The sequence below is a fragment of the Poecilia reticulata genome, chromosome 19 (genome assembly GCF_904066995.2).
Source record: "Poecilia reticulata chromosome 19, P_reticulata-male-v2, whole genome shotgun sequence".
In the NCBI taxonomy this organism is placed as follows: Eukaryota; Metazoa; Chordata; class Actinopteri; order Cyprinodontiformes; family Poeciliidae; genus Poecilia; species Poecilia reticulata.
This window is the reverse complement of record NC_088848.1, coordinates 9653151-9669810: the sequence shown is the minus strand read 5'-3', so window position 1 is coordinate 9669810 and position 16660 is coordinate 9653151. Positions and strand designations below refer to the sequence as shown.

Here is a 16660-nt window from a genome sequence, read left to right as displayed (position 1 = left end):
TTCTTTGTCTCTCTCTGGTGCAAAATCAAAAGGAAAGAGCCATTAGCGCATTCATTTAGTCAGCTGAAAGATAACGCTTCAATGTCCCTGAGGCTTCGACTGAGATTGGTAAATTACAGGCATGTAGTTATGGAGACACGAGCGCAGAGTGTAGTTTGGCCTGAGTGACACAGGATCAGGAATGACAGACTGCATGCTGACCTCAGTGTTATATGTTCAATTGCTTCCTCTTGGTTATTTGAACTCCTCCTCTGACTGTAGCGTATTCGGTCGTGTTCGTGCACAGCAATGCAGCAAGCGCAAGGATAGTGCACCAACTCTGCACCTCCCTTCCTTATTACCAGCAAGTCTTTCCTTCTCTAATCACCTCTTCTCTATTTATTAATACTATATCTTGTTAAAATGTGGTGATTTGCCTGTTTTAAGACAGTAACGGCTACAAAACTGGAACCACTTAACAGATTCATTTTTGAATAAAAATGATATGCTCACATCACACGCCCCTCTGAGCAACATCTCCACTCTGCACAAAAACAGATCCCTGAAGAAATCTCAGGCAATTTCAGCTGAACCCAACAACCCCCTGTTCGCAGAGTTTCCCCTCAGGACGCAGATTTGCTTTCAAAAGCTGCAGAACCAACACATTTAAGAATTCATTTTTACCTGCTGGTGCCGTCTTTTTGAATCGTATGTCAAACTCGAGGCCTGGAAGCCGAATCCGACCCGCGGTAACTTTTTATATGTCTGAGGGACGCTTGGATGAAAGCCTTCAAGATTGCAGTTGTGTGATTAAATGTTGTTTTATCAATCAAATTAAAGCAGTTTTTATCTGTATGCTGCAAAACTACCTCAGTCAGTCCTCCCAGTTTTTCGAGACCCAAAGCCAGCATTTCCCCACACTTTTTTGAGTCTGTGTTTAGTTTTTATCAAAGTTTTGGACTTTCTGTTGTGGTGGATGAAGATCTTTGTCACCAGATTGCAGTAAAACTCTTATAAGAATAAGGGAGCACATTACAAATGCACAAAAAACAGCCGAGGCAGGTAATTATGTAGCTTCCTCAGTAAGAAAGGAAGTTAAGTTCTGGAGAAAAACATTATAAGAGGGACAAACTATCCTAATCGTTATCGCCATGTTTCCCCCAGAAAACCTGCAAAGTCTGGATGCTAGTTCAGTCATTCATCCAGCGGCCCGCCATTTTTTTGAGTTAAAAAATGTTTAAAGTTGACAGGAAATTTGAAAATACCACTTGATAATTATGTGTTATTATAAGATTGGAAGATTCATGTCTGAACACCAACTATAAAGTGTTAAAAAATGCAAACATTTTAAAAAGACTTCAATAAATAACCAATGCTAAGCCTGGCGGGGGAACAAGTAAAGCCTGGTGACCCACCAGGCTTATAATACCCTGGGGGAAAACCCTGATTGTTGCATTTAAAAACAAATTAAAATGGAGGCATTAATCTCAGAGAAACATATCATCTGTATGTTAATACTAACACAAGATTAAATTTCTTTAAATAAACTCTCATTTCTTCTCATTGATTCAAACTAAAATATTCCTTCATCCTGCTCTTACAGCTTAAAATTATATAAAAAAATTATAAATCTAAATTTTAATGTGAGAGAAAAACATTTTTCTTGCTTCTAATGAACAAAGAATACGCCGCTGCAGTCTTTACTGATGGGAACCATAAGTGTTGTGACAAACCCAAACAAGCCGCCTAGATTCCTGCACAAAGTAAATCTTTATCCTGACCTGCAATACAACACCTGCCTGATGCCGCCATCCGCCGCTGACCTCTGCCCTGCATGTCCTGTTCCTACTGTTCTGCTCTCACATTACCACATGTAGTAACGGCGTCTCTATTCGCTGCATTTTGATTACTAAAGGATGCTGCTGCCTGTGCCACAGCCAGGACGTAAGTTTCCAGCTCTTCCATTTTATCTGAGCTTCTATTGAAGCAGTGCGGTTTATTAAATAGTAGGAAAGGTCAATGTTAAAGGTCAATTTATTCAAAGTAAAGATTAAATGGCTAAATGGACATCAGTTATTGAGTAAATTAAAACAAGAAAAGAACAAAAGCTGCTGTTCTTTATGCTGGAAAATTTGTCAGCCATCTTACTTCACAATCTAATGACAATATGATATATTTGTTATTATATAAAGTACAAAAAAAAGCTTCAAATGACGTCAAATTAAATTGAAAAAGCATTCACAAGAGTTAAACTTTTCAACATTTTCTAACGTTGGAACCACAAACTTCCGCACACATTTTATGTTCTTCTTATCTTTTATTAAGTGATATAACAACGTAGTAATTTTCCAAAGTTTATATTTCACAAATAAAAAACTCCTGCCAGTTTTCATGCCAAAATTAAACTTTTTTCTTTCCTATGAAGAAATGCGTGTGGCAGAAAACTTAAACTGCACATCTGCAACCAAATGGTTTTACATTACTTTACACTGATTCATAGATCGAATATTATTTATGGGAGGTTTTTAAATGGAAGCGGCGACAAGGAGTCACCTGAAATGAAACTGAACAGAAGAAATGGAGGAACGTCTAAAGAAGAGTCGATTTGCTCACAAAAGTGTTAGGAAGGCTTTGGTTTCCAAAGAGAATAACTCTCAACATTAAAAGGTGAGATTTGAAAGAAATAAACTAAAACTAAAAACATCTAGGAAAGCTCAAAGGCCTTACTTATAATAAACAAGACTGATAAACTAAAATAAATTATCCACTCATGATATAACTCAGATAACATTGCACAGCCTTGTAAAAAAAAAACAGAAAAAAACCCCAAAAGAAAATCAAATCAAATACATTTTATCAACCCCAGAGGGAAATTAAAACAAGGACTTTTAAAGGTGACCTATTATGTTTACTATAGGATCAGTAAATGATCTATACAAAACATGTTGATTACATTTTCACTCAAAATGATTCTTAAATAATGAGATTTTTTTTTGCTACTTTCAGATTGAGCTGTTTTAGGACGTTTTGTCACTTTAAATCTAAATGAGCTGCTGCTGGCCATGCACCCCTATTTGATGTTTACACTTACATGCGAGAATAACTGCAAACAGATGTGCTATTACACAACCGTACATCTTTGAAAAGCATAAGTAGAGCCTCCTGCACAACTAACAAGATTGCAGCGCGTGGTTTCTGAATGGTAGTTTTACTGCATACCGCAGTAAAACAAGCTGACTAATAGTGCTGATGCACTCTGCAGTTGCTAGGTAACAAGCTGGGCTTTGCTGGGGTTCCTAGGCACGTCGAATGTGACAACTGTGAAACCGCTCATTTTTCAGACACCAAAAGACATAAACTTATTGCAAAAACACGACTCAGTAGTTTTATAAGAGCTTACGATGGATTTTGGAAGTAGTGAAAGTAAAAAAAAACATGCAAAAAGTACATTTTGCACAATAAGTCTCCTTTAAAACAGAGACCGCAAAAGATTTGAGACTTGGAGTCAACGTTCACTTTCCAGCAATTCTGCAATGGCTCAGATCAGTTCAGATCTGAGACTGGCCCAGTCCAAGTCCAAAGTACCACCGAGAACTTGTGTAAAGGTTTCAGAAAAATCAGCGTTGATGGATGCTCTCAAATTAATCTGACTCAGCTTAGCCTACTTTTCAAAGTAAAACTCACAGTCTGTGGATTTCTCAAAGGACCTGCAGCTCTAATTGGCCCAAACTAAAGTACTGACTCAGAGGTGCTAAATGCAAATGCACAACACACTTTTCGGACTTTCTTTGTGAAGAATGTTTTACCCATTTATCACATCCTTCCAGTACAACAATGCACTACTTTGTTTTGGTGTTCCACCTAAAATCCCAAATAGAATACATTAAAGTTTGTGGCTTTACCCATAAAAATATGCAAAACAGATAAATAAAGTGGAATGAGTTTGCAAAGTGTTGCATGCAGTGATGCAAGAACAATGGAAATATGCTGCAAACTATTAAATTAGTCATGAGAAAACGGTGTTAGGGTAGCCCCTTTGGTTCTGCCGGGGCTTTTTCTGTTAAGCTGCACTTCTTCCCATTATTAAAAGATGTGCTGTTGGGTTGATTGGTGACTCAACCGTCTGATAGACGTGCAAAGTTGTTACTCTCTGTTAGACCAGTGATAAAATAAATGTTCTTCATCCTCATCTGCTAGCATCAGCAAAGATAAGCTTCCCCAGCGCCCGGCCTCTCCTGGAGCAAACCAATGAAGCATAATCAACACTAAACCATTTTGCTTTGTCACATAGTGGAAAGTTACCTACACTGTAGTATTTTTTTTTTTTCCTCCATTGCAGGCGACTGCAGCGTTATATAAATGACTTTGAAGCATTCTGCTATCCTCTGCTCCACTGATAAGCTTATCTTACATTTCCTGTCATTCAACTGCATCAATGCAACTGCATTAAAAGGATTTCAAGCACAGCCACGAAGGTGTTAATCGCATGACAGCTAAAATTTTTAATCAGTTCATTTAGTGTATAAAATGCTGGATGAAACACTGCAGAAAAAAAATGATAAGCGTAGATAAATGCAGTGATCTGCATGAATCAAAGAAGCAAACATTTCTGCCCGATCAGTGAAGCCCATGTGTTTCTGCCAACTTCATAACACACGTCTTCTGGCTATTGCACTCTTGCCTACGTTAAATGAAAAACTGCTGAGCATGTACGTAGGTTCTGCAACGAATCGGTGACCTGTCGAGGGTTTGCCCCGCCTTTCACCCAACGGCTGCTGAAGGTAGACATCAGCCACGACAGATGAATGCACAAACGTAGATTTTACCTGGTAGTACTTTTCCTCTGATTCTCACAGAGGAAACTTGTCTGCTGCTGCTGATGTTGGTGCTGATGCTGCTGCCTCACAGCGGCTCCACTGCAGCAGAACTGGGTTAACTTCCTGGCCCAGGGGGTTCCCAGTGGGCCGCAGAGAGTCTTACATTCGCACTAAATCCACTTGTGGTAGAGCATTTTATAGCAGAGATTTGCTAGCACCTGCTAGGTAATTGAGGCATTTTCATTATAATTAACAGAAAAAGAAAGTTAAAAAAAAAGCAAAAGATTTAAGGGGGGTTCATTTAAATACAGATAAATATAACATTCGAGTAGTTTGTGGTGTTCTTTTTGTTGTTCTGCTCTTTATAGAGCCAAATATGCTGGTTAATAAGTCAGTTTGTCTGCTCTTGCTATACCAGCATGTCGTTTCTTTAAATTTTTGGGATGAATAAAAGGGATGGAAAGCACTCCTTAGGTCGAAAAATCCTCATTGTTCATGATTTTTGTTTGTTTGTTTTTTTTTTGCCCTGTTTCTTGTAAACGCAGTAAAACAAACTGGTTACCTTCTTTCAGCCGGCTGACTGGAAGCAGAAAGCAACATTTTGGGACCAGCTTCACAATAGGATTGATTATGTTCAGAATATTATGAGCAATGCAGCACTTTTCTGCATCTCATGAAAAAGACTTTAAACTGAAGGAACTGTATGAAAGAAAATGTCCGCGGTTCTAGTCTCACCATTTTGAAAAACTGAAATCTTTTTAGCATCTGCTAAGAAATATTTTGACATTAGCATAAGAGTTAATCTGGTAGCTAAGCTAAATTAAAGTGCCATGGAAATGAAGGAAAGTGATTTGCTACTCTGGATGCATCTTTGTTTCAAGCTTTCATTTCGAAGCAACAGAAGAATTAGTTACCATAATTACAAAAGTATTATCGAAGCCGTCATCACTTTTAAATACTGTTTGTTTGACAGCATTTTGTGAACTCTGGAAAAAAAAGAAATGGTGACAGACATGAAATGTTGTGAGAATAACTAGATATGAGCTGCTAATGACTCTGCGATGGAGCTTCCTATTGGAGAAGCAAACATCTACCAATAATCGGACCTGATTGGACTGATCAGAGATTCTTAAAACACTATTTAAGATCAATGAAGATCTTCTGCTTTTTGGCAGAAATGACACTGCAACGCATAGCCTGACCCAACAGGACTGAATCATTTTAAACGGTAAAGGATGTAAGGCAAAGTTTGTAAAAATGTTATTGCTTCAGGATTCATCAGCGCCTGTCAGTGTATGACTCACACTTAGATGGAGGACTTTTTCCTTTCATGTTTTCAACTTCAGTCTTCAAAATAAGTAATTAAACTTCAGGAAGGCGCTGCCCTTGTGAAACAACGATAGTTCAGCCTGAAATGATTTCCATCCAATTCAGTAAATGAGGCAGGAATCCCTCAGATTTATATCGATTTCAAGGAAAAGTATTTATCCATTTTCACTAACGTCATATCAGAAGTTACTCAGCAGCTTTTTGTATTTTTCGGCTTCTATACTGGTGACTTTAAGGTCACAAGGCCTCATTGCCTCCTCTTTTTATCTCAGTTTAAGGAAACTCCAAAGCATAAATATAATTTTTTTTCCATCGTCAGGTATTGGATTTAGTGTTTTTGTGAAAACAACAAAAAGATGATTGTTCTATGTTTTCCCAGAAATACTGGTACAGTCTTGTCTCATCTTATTCTTGTGAATCCCGAAATCGATCGATGCACCTTCAGGTTTTATGAGGCAGATCTATTGTTACTCCCCTGCTATTTGCATCTCTATAGAAAAAAACAAGCCCTTTTTGGACATTTAACATTAGATTTCTTCTCTTCACTCAGCAGGAGGCTTAGGCACTCTTTAACTTTTATAGAAGTGAATAAAATTCCAAGATTAACGAATGAAAAACCGCCACACAAGAAAAAAGCATGAACACACACACACAGTGAAAGCCTTGCCAAAAGCAGTTTAGTTCTGTCCCTCAGTTTATCCCCGCTCATCTGTGTCCAGCTAAGCATGCTGTCCCCTCCATGTGTGTGTGTGTGTGTGTGTGTGTGCGTGTGTGTGCGTGCGCGTGTGTGTGTGTGTGTGTGTTAGCGTCTATATGTGTCCTTGAGGTGGCCCAATTCTCACTCTGCTAGAGCTGCTTTGCATGTTTCTTCATTTTGTCCTCCACTTTGTCTTTTCACCCTTTCTGCTCAAGCCTTTTTCCTCTTACCTTACTGGAGTCTTTGTTTCCTCTCTTCCTCGTAGCAGTATCCCCTGAATTCCTCTCCTCGTCTTTTTCATACTGTATACTCCTCATCCCTCCTTCTTCTTCTTCTTCTTCTCCTCCTCTCTGCAGTCTGCAACTTTTACTCTTTGCATCTACACCCCTCTGTTCTCATCAACTCTCCCTAAGCTTCTGCCCAATACCTCTTCAGCTTACTCCAACCTCTCTCCCATCTTCCCCTCTCTCTCTTTCAAGCCAATAGTCAAGAGGCATTTCAGTGTGTGTGTGTATGTGTGGGTGTGTGGGGGTGTGTGTGTGTGTGTGTGTGTGTGTGTGTGTGTGTGTGTGTAGTGTGAGCCAGCTGGAAGTCTTGGTAGGATGCAAGAGTGTCTTTTTTTCTATGTATGTGTAAGCAGTGCAGAGTTAGCATCTCTGCGTACACACACTGGCCGTCCACGCTGAGGTCAGCTCCACTAAAACACGGCTACGCTGCCCCGTAATTCTGTGTCTGTTACTCTTCTGATTGCAGTTTGCTGCAGTGTTTTGGGGGCAGATGGGCAGGGCTGCACAACTTTGACGAATAAGCCGTCAGTCAGCGTTGTGCATATTAGCGCAGGCCAATAAAATACCTTGAAAATACAGTACAGTGCTTTGCGGAAGCGTTCAGGCTTTAACTTTATCACGTTTTGTCACAATTCAACCACAGACTTCACCTGGATTTTATTTAACAAATCAACAGAGTCGAGGTTGAGAAAAAGAAGGAAATACATATATTAGTTTCACAATATGCACAAAAGGAAACACCAATTTTCAAGTCTTAACTGGACCATTCTAACCCATCAATATGTCCTGATTTAATCCACTGCATTGTATAAAACTGAGAACATCTTAGATTTTCAACATAAAGAAATAAGACAGGTGTTTGTGCAAAATCTATAAACAATATTTTAAAAAGAATCACAATAATAATTTGGGGGGATTTGACTGTGTGTGTGTGTGTGGGGGTGTGTGTGTGTGTGTGTGTGTGTGTGTGTGTGTGTGTGTGTGTGTGTGTGTGTGTGTGTTTGCCTTTGGACTGAAAACAATGCATTTATTTAAAATTATTGTTCATGAATACATCACCGTCCTCTTATTACAATGGTTTTATGTTTCTCTTTGTTCAAAAGCCTTTTAAAAAGAAATAAGATTAAATATTTGTACGTTTCTCATGTTTTATTTGAGAAATAACGTATTTTAAAAGTGGATCTCCTTAATGCAGATTTTGCAGCAACATTTATTTTGTAGGAATAACGCAAAAATGTCTCTTTGAACTGTAAAGGTTTCAGACAGATTTGGTATTCAGCTCAGATTATTTCCGCTCCACGTCACTCTCTTTCAAATCACGTTTAACATTTTTAAAACTGGAGACCAGAAAGCCTTTGGCTCTCTTGGTTTTCTTTTGATTTTGAACTCAAGATGAACTCTCGCACATTAATGACAACCAGACTGTGATTCCTTTGGCAGAAAGTGGTTTTGTTAAACAAATACTGTATGTGGAAAACACTGCAAATCAACTTGAACACACCTTCATAACTGTAAAATAAGCATCGTGATGCTGGGATGCTTTTCTTCACCGCAGACAGAGAAGATGCACAGAGTTGATATGGAGACAGATGGAGCTAAAGATTGGGCTAAAAGTTCAACTTCCAGCAGGACAACGACATGACACATACAACCAAACACTGAAGTAGTTCAGATTAAAGTGCAAAAATGGCCTAGTCAAAGTTCAGACATAGATCCAAGTGAGTGGTAAAATGTGAAAACTGCAGTTTATATCTGATTATAATCTAATCTGACAAAGTCTGAAGTATTTTGCAAAGCCTGAATAGTAGGGCAAGATCAAGTTATTGTTTTAGTAATCAATTAAGCTGTTGATTATTGATTATTCGTCCAAAAGAAAAGACAAGAATGTGTCTCTTCCTGTGCAGACGGTTGATAAGATCACCAAAAGAAAAGCAAAATATTGTTCTACAAAGTATTGGTTGAAGTGATAGAAAAATTTAAATGTAATAGTTATATATCTTCATAGTGTTAATATAACTTAAAATATCATAAAATACTTTGATCCGTGTTGCTGCAATGTGGAAAAGGTCACAGGGACTGTAAATAAGTTTTCAAAGTTTTAGAAATTGGTCAATTTGCTAAAACTTCAAACTGCTTCTAAAAACAACCCAAGAGCTTTAAAAAAATACAAAAAAACAAACAAACAAAAAAACACCAGGCTGTTTTTTGGCAACAGGTTAATGCTTTTTGGTGTCTGGAAAACGAGCTGGTACAAAAACCTCCCGATTGTTAAGTCTGCACTGTTACTATATTGAGGTGCAAATTGGCTGTTGGAAAAGACAAGTGTTTTGTTATTGACTTACAACCCAGAAACCACTTCCTGCATACTTGTTGGTTGTGCAGGAGGTTCGACTTCTGCTTTTCAAAGATGTATGATATAAATGCACATCTGTTTGCAGCCATTTTTACATGTGAGTGTAAATGTTGGGTTGGGGGGCATGTGTCCAGCAGCATATTATCTGGATTTAAAGAGACAAGAGGCTCTAACGCAGCTCATTCCTGAGAATTATCCTGCATTTTTAGATTAAAGTTGATCTGCGGCTGTGAGTTCACCCAACTGACCTGCAGAGCACTGTTGAGGAAGCAGCTGTTTTGTCCCGGCTCATTGCTCAGGCCTTTGCTCGGAGCGATGGAGGTCATGGTTCTCGGGGTCACCAGCCCCTGCATCCCGCCGGCCGCTCCGCCACCAGAGGCAAAGTAGTTCCTCTTCCACGACATCACTACCTGGACGTCCCCGTTCCCACAGGGATGCAGAAAAGGGGTGGGGCAGAAGACCAGGCGGAGGCCTCTATGTCACTCCCATGAGAGAGAAAGATGGAGAATGGGAGAAAGGCAGAGCAGGAGGAAACGGAAGGAGGACTGGAAGGAAATCTGTGGACTGAAGAGATGCAAGATGTCTTGGATAGGGATCTGGCCCCCATAAAACCCTCCCACTGTCCTGCCGTGTTTTTCTTTTTTAAAGTGGTCCACTTATATTTGCCAGTGATTGCGTTGGTTTTCTGTTTTTAGCTCCGTGGGTTTATAAGTCTGTATTTGAAGCCATGAGAGCGTTTCCAAAGAATGATTTGGCAGATTCTCTCAGATAAAAGCGTCTCTGACAGCAGTGCTGCTCCCATGTGGGGATCCCTGTGGTTTCTTCTCCTCTTTCACTTTATCTGGAAGACACAAAAACCAATCTGTTAGGACTCAAAACATCAAGCAAACAGGAACACACCGAGTTCCTACGGCAGCTCTAAAGGGAAAATCTAAAGTGGACCAACAAAAAAACATCTGTTGGGTGTCTGGTAGCGGCTAACTCCAGTAGCTTTTGTAAACAGGAGATCCAGGAGAAAACATCTTCCTTTTCTTGAATCCAGTACTTTCAGCCCTAACAACATAAGATACAGATTGCTCACGAGAATCAAGTCCAAGACTACGAGTCCTAGTTAAGTCTAAAGCTCGGTTATACGAATGGTGCTGAACTGAACCTTCAGGACCGCTGCTCACACTGTCTAATCTAAAATCAGCCTCCATGGACAGCAATTCATTTTGGATGCTTTTGTCTGTTATGTCACATTTTAATCCGTGCACAGGGACCAAATGAGGAGCTTATGGCGATTCAAGCATCTGAACTTTAGTGTGATGATAAAGTCATGAACACGACTGAATTTGCATAACATCGCAGGGCAGAATGTAATAGAGCCGCAGTCCCCCCACCACTCTTCTCTCCATACTTCCTTACTTTATAGCTTCCCTGCTTTTGGCAAAGCTCCCTCGTCTGATAGCTGGGCTGCATTAACACCACAGCATCATCCTGGCGAAAGGCCAAAGGCCACAGGGATGCTGCGGGTACTCAAACAATCACCACTGTACTATCTATCTGTCTGTCTGTCTGTCTGAATTGTGAGGTTTATGGCGGGATTTGGCTGGCATGCCCCTGTGAGCCATTTTTCCTCCACAGTGCCACATCCCCAGCCTCTGTCTCAGCGGTGTGTGTGTATGTGTGCGTGTACATGGCTGTGTTCCCCACTGAGCCTGTGCAGTGTGTGATCACACTTCCTGTCTCTGACTGCACCCTACAGCCACACACAACCAAGATAGCAGTGGCGAGGTCTCACAACTGCTGTTTATGTGGACTGCGTAGGTGTGTGTGTGTGTGCGTGTGTGTGTATGTATGCTTATGTGTTATACGCGTGTCCCCACATCTTCGGCTAGTTACCATGGAAATAGGCCAAGCAGCAGGCATGCGGGGGAAAAGCTGAACCATGTGATTTAACAGAGAGACACACTGTGCTGAACTGGTTGAGAGAGCACACGCAAAACACTCTGTTGCACGCTGGGCTGGCGAGTGATGATGATGATGTGTACTGATGTAGGAGACTTCCTGGAAGCCAGAGTGAGTCAAGGCACAAGTCAATCACATTCCCTGATCCTGCTCTGGACGGCTCGGGACGGCAGCCCAGACAGCAGCCACACATCGAGGAGAAATTCCTCATGGAGACAACGCCGGACGAACATTCACGCTCCGCTTTGATTCACTCTGTGTGTCCGGATGGCGTAACCTGTAGAAATCAGCCGCAGTGCTTGTTCAGTGTGTGTTTTCTTTCTGGAATACTGTAAGGCACATGTGTCAAACGCAAGGCCCGGGGGCCAAATTGGGCCCGCTGTAGTTTTCTATGTGGTCCTTTAGACTCCAAGTTACATCAATAAGTTCTTCAAAAATCTGCAAAACGCACAGAAAATCAACAGATCTCCACTTTTTTGTCTAATTTTTACTGCAAATTTTCTCAAAATTGGTCAAAAACAGTGAGTGACTGCTGCCTCAGCCTTACTTGATGTGAAGTCATAGTCCGTAATTGATACGACGAGTGATAAAAAAGCCACATTTAACAGCAAATATTATAAAAATTCTAAATTGGCACCACAAAATCTGCAAGTTTGACAGCAAAAAAAACACTAAAATAATCACAAAATCTTGGAGGAACAGCTATTTATTGATATTTTAATAGTTTAATTGGTTTTTATCAATCTATTCTGGCACATCTGGCCCTTAAAGAACATTCAGATGTTTTATATTGGCCCAAAATGTAAATGAGTTTAATGCCACTGCTGTACGGTCACTCTACTCATCAGTACTTTAATCCCAGAAGATTGGAAGAACGCTGACTTTGGAATTCTCTTTATGTGACTCTGAAGGTTCAGGTCTGAGTCCATCCCTAGACCCAGATTTTGAATTTGATCTCTATTTTGTTCCTCTTTACATCCAAATATTATAACTTCAGTTTTGTTTCTGTTCAGCTGGAGAAAGTTTATGGCACGTCTACGCACTGATTTGATAATATTTTATTTACATAAAATAAAAACAAAGTAAACTACATATCCTGACTTGAGTTAAAACTTAACAGAACTGAACAAAAGTGGCTAAAATAAAAAAAAAATAAACTTGAAATAATTATTTAAATCTGGGTTAGAGTCCAGTGAAATTATTGAACAGATGTAATATTTATTACATCTATCATAATATACATTATTACTGATTTATTGCCCAGCCCTATTTGAAAACACTTTTTTACACTTACTTAGATTTTCATAAGAAGAAAGCTAAAATAAGGAAAACTGCAATTTGACGACATGTAAAAACATTTTCATGCACAAAAAGTTTTCTAATTTCTTTGTATTTTCTAAAAACATGACATGACTATACATCGGTAACCTGAAGACAGTTTAGTCCAGACTTTTGTAACATTTACAGTTCACACCTACTCTGTTCAGTGCAATGATTTCTGCAGGAGTTGCATTTTTTTCCCCTAGTATGAAATACGAGGGAGGGGCGACGAAAGGAGCGTCTGTCTTCAGTCTACAGGAAGAAAAGCATCCTGGAAAAGGTTTGCTGCTACAGAAGTCTGTTTTTGTTCACGACACCTCAGTTCAGCCTCCATCAAGACTGCTTTGGCTTTAGATCGCTGCCAAAGGCTTTTTGACAAATTCACAGAAGCTTCAAGCAGAATTCAAATCACTAGAATATAAAGAGGAAAGTCTTACCAGCTCACACACATGCAGTGTACTGTAAAAACAAAAACAAAAAAGGTATTTTGGGTCTAGTTTCTAGTGCAGATATGCAGAAGAGGGTTAGGACCATTGAAAAATAAAACTTTAATCTCACAGTTCTGACCTTTTTTTTTCTTCTGAGATTAAAGTCAGATTTTTTTCCAGTGGCCCTAATTTTTTTCCGTACTTTTAAGTGAAAAAAGCTGCCAGTGGATTAAGATATTTTTTTCCATATCGTAATTCTAAATGTCTACTGGAAGATTATTTCACTTATAACTAATAGCTACTTTTTCACCAATATTAAAGAATTGTTTATACCTATATCATGCTAAAAAGTTACTTGTAAATTAGTATACTTAAAACAAAACTAAAATATTTGCACTCGAAACTAGAACATAGATACTTCAATTTTCTGGGTTTTTTCAGATACTTTGAGAGATGTTTTCACTTTTTTTTTTATCTCTGCACACTTCTAGACATTTCAGCAGAAAATTTAGCTTCACTTTACTCTACAAACATTTTTACACAAACAGATGCGATGCTGCGACCACTGAACAAACATCGATTTCATATTTCCCATTTTAACATAAATGATAAAATAGGAAGCAGCGCAGCCAAATAAATAGTTACAAAATACCTAAACAAGATTAATACTGCAAAAGTTTCTTAATATTTTAACTTCATTATTGGATTTTATTTCCCAAAACTATAGATCCACCTTTTTCTGAGAGGGATCCAGAGTCAAGATGTAAGAAATGCAGTCAAAATTCAGTGAACGTTTGCAGTTTTAGCATAATAAGACGAACATGTGGCAGACGGAGGAACTGAGTTTTCAAAGTGTGCTGCAGGGATTATCACCTCTGGTCCCAGAAGAGCACAGGTGACTGTTGAGTGACAGGACCAAACTGTGATGTTCTGGTGATGCATATTTAAACACAACTTCAAATGTGACCTCAATGAATTAGAATATGACTCAAAGGGTCATTTATGTCAGTAATTCAATTTAAAAAAGGAGACCAAAGAAGACGGATTTTGTCAGTCACATAAAGTGAACAACACAGGCTCTCACTGCTTATTTAGGGCTTGTTTAACATGAATCACAGCGTCAACAAATGGAGCTAATAAATTTTACACTCTGCCTAGGTGTTAAAAAAGTTCAGTTTGCTTTATGAAAAACATATATTTCACATGTTTTTGTACTTCCATTTGGGTCTCAACTGCTCCTAGAAACAATCCAAGTGCTTAAAAAGACATGCAGCTGTTTTTCTAGGCAATAAATTAATATTTTATGCCTGTCACCTAGCAACCTGACTGGGCCTCCAGCACATTTGATCAGCTGGCTTTCCTGCTGTACAATGGCTGCTGGAAAAGACAAGAGTTGTGTTGTTGATTTACCATCCCAAAACCACTTTCTGTATTCTTGTTGGTTGCTTACGAGGTTTTACTTCCTCTTTTTAAAGATGTATGGTTGTATAATTTTGAATCTGTTTGCAGCCATTTTCATGAGTCAGGGGAAGGTGGGGAGTAGCGCATTGCAAGTAAAATCTATTTTCAAAGTTATAATTGTCATAATGAAGAGAAATAAATCTTTCTAATTTTTTTTTTACTTGAATGATTCTCAGTGAATTCAATGAGAGGCTCAAGTATTTATTTTCATCATTTCCACTCCCTACAGGTCCAGGGCTAACTGCAGTGACCCGTTTCCTTCTATATCGCACTGCTTAGCAGAGAAGAACATATTCAGCGACTCCACGACTGACCTCAGAGTTAGCTGGAAATAATCTGACACCATTTTGGATGATACTGTCTCTGCCTTTCACTGTTCCTGCTGTGTGTCAGTGTGACTTGTGACGGTGACACCAGTGTGAAACAAGCTGCACAAAGAGCTGATACTCTCCCTGAGGACAATAGCCTGTCTCTCACGCTGTCTCCATCCCACTCATGCAGCCACACAACACAAGAAGTACATTTTTGCAATTTGTAAAAGTTGGAAAAAACTTACGTTTAGTCTCTCTTATGTCCATTTCATTAACTTTATTACTTTTCCGTTCTCATTCCCTGCCTTGTCTACCCATCATCTTTGTCTCTTTCCGTCCAGTTTCCAGACATGCATGCTCTCCTGTGCGTGCACACACAGTGGTTTCCCCATAACTGGGTTATGTGTAACTTCAAATAGCCTCGGTTGACAATAGGGAGAGCCCAGAGTGCGTCCTCTCCTCTGTGCCTCTCATCCTTTCATCCCTCAGTTTTAACACTTAAACTGGTATGAAAAGTTACGTTTGTGCCCCGCGTGCAGCCGGCTAAATGTTTGTAAAAAAGGGTTTCACTTCAAGGTCATTTTCCTGCTGAGACTCTGCAATACTGAAGCACACGAGCGACTCCTCACACGAGCTGTGGGTACGCATGCACAGTGTAGCCTATATGCAACCCATTATGCCCATGTCACATGTCCACCGCTAATCCTGTTAGCAGGAAACACAAAAACAGGCATGGAAATTTGCTTAATATTAGGCTATTACATAACCATCCTTATTTACAATGCATGCTGAGAAACATGAGGTTCTCCCAGTTTGGGTCAGTGCAGAGGGAGAGGAGAAGAAAGAACGCCAAGGAAAAGGAGAGAGCAGATTTTCCAAAGTGAGGTAAGAGAAAAGGAAAAGAAAGGAAAGGAAAGGAAAGGAAAGGAAAGGAAAGGAAAGGAAAGGAAAGGAAAGGAAAGGAAAGGAAAGGAAAGGAAAGGAAAGGAAAGGAAAGGAAAGGAAACTTTCAAAGGAATCTAGGAAAGGACAGAACAAGAAAATGGAAAGAAAAGGAAGGAAATCAGCAAAGGAAATGAAACTGGGAAAGAAGAGAAAACAAGGAAGGAAAATTGGAAAATAGTGAAGGGAAGGAAACTAGGAAAAGAAAGAAGAATGAAAAAAGGAAACGCAGAAAGAAAATGCTGCTAAATGAAATAAAATAGAACACAAGACATTAATAAGAGGAAAGGGGACAGAATAAATAAAACTAATTAATATGTGACAATGTGATTGATTAACTAAAGGCAGAGTAGTTAGAGAGTATGCAGCAAACATAAGATATAAAGAACTGGTCAGAGCATTAGGCTGAATGAACAGAAACATGTCAAAGCGTATAAATTACAAGAAAAAGAAGCTGCATCCCTGCTGGCTTTAAAGGTCACAGGAGATATGCTATATGAGAATGCCTTTACCGTTTGCATATCATCCCATGGACGGCAGCTGGACCCGCGCCACAAAGTCCAAAACACCTCAGCTCACCTCAAATGTCAACAAACGGCCCGAGACCCAATTTGGGATCAGTCACACATGAGCAGCGCATGAGAAACACTCCAAGGACTTAAACCAATTAGTGAATGTAAGAAAATTCAATATCCTTTCCTTTGAAATGTTTCGCTTTGTGGCTGGGGGTCTGCGAAGAACAATTCCCATGACCTGTCGCCTGTAGAGCGCCACACAGGTTCAGAC

General features: G+C 39.5%; 1 protein-coding gene across 7 annotated transcripts in view; it reads right to left on the bottom strand.

Moving 5' to 3' along the window:
- usp54b (ubiquitin specific peptidase 54b) overlaps positions 1-16660 on the bottom strand; it is a 73138-nt gene that overhangs the window by 53353 nt on the left and 3125 nt on the right. For 6 of the 7 annotated variants that reach the window (XR_536319.3, XR_536320.3, XM_008437053.3 and 3 more), the window contains exon 2: positions 9711-10303. Coding sequence is in view for 5 of the 7 variants with exons in the window: in XM_008437053.3 (XP_008435275.2) it covers positions 9711-9866 (156 nt within the window). In the remaining 2 variants the exon portion in view is untranslated. Of the gene's footprint in view, positions 1-7052; positions 7253-9710; positions 10304-16660 lie in introns of those variants that run through there. The other variant, XM_017310889.2, reaches the window with a different exon arrangement.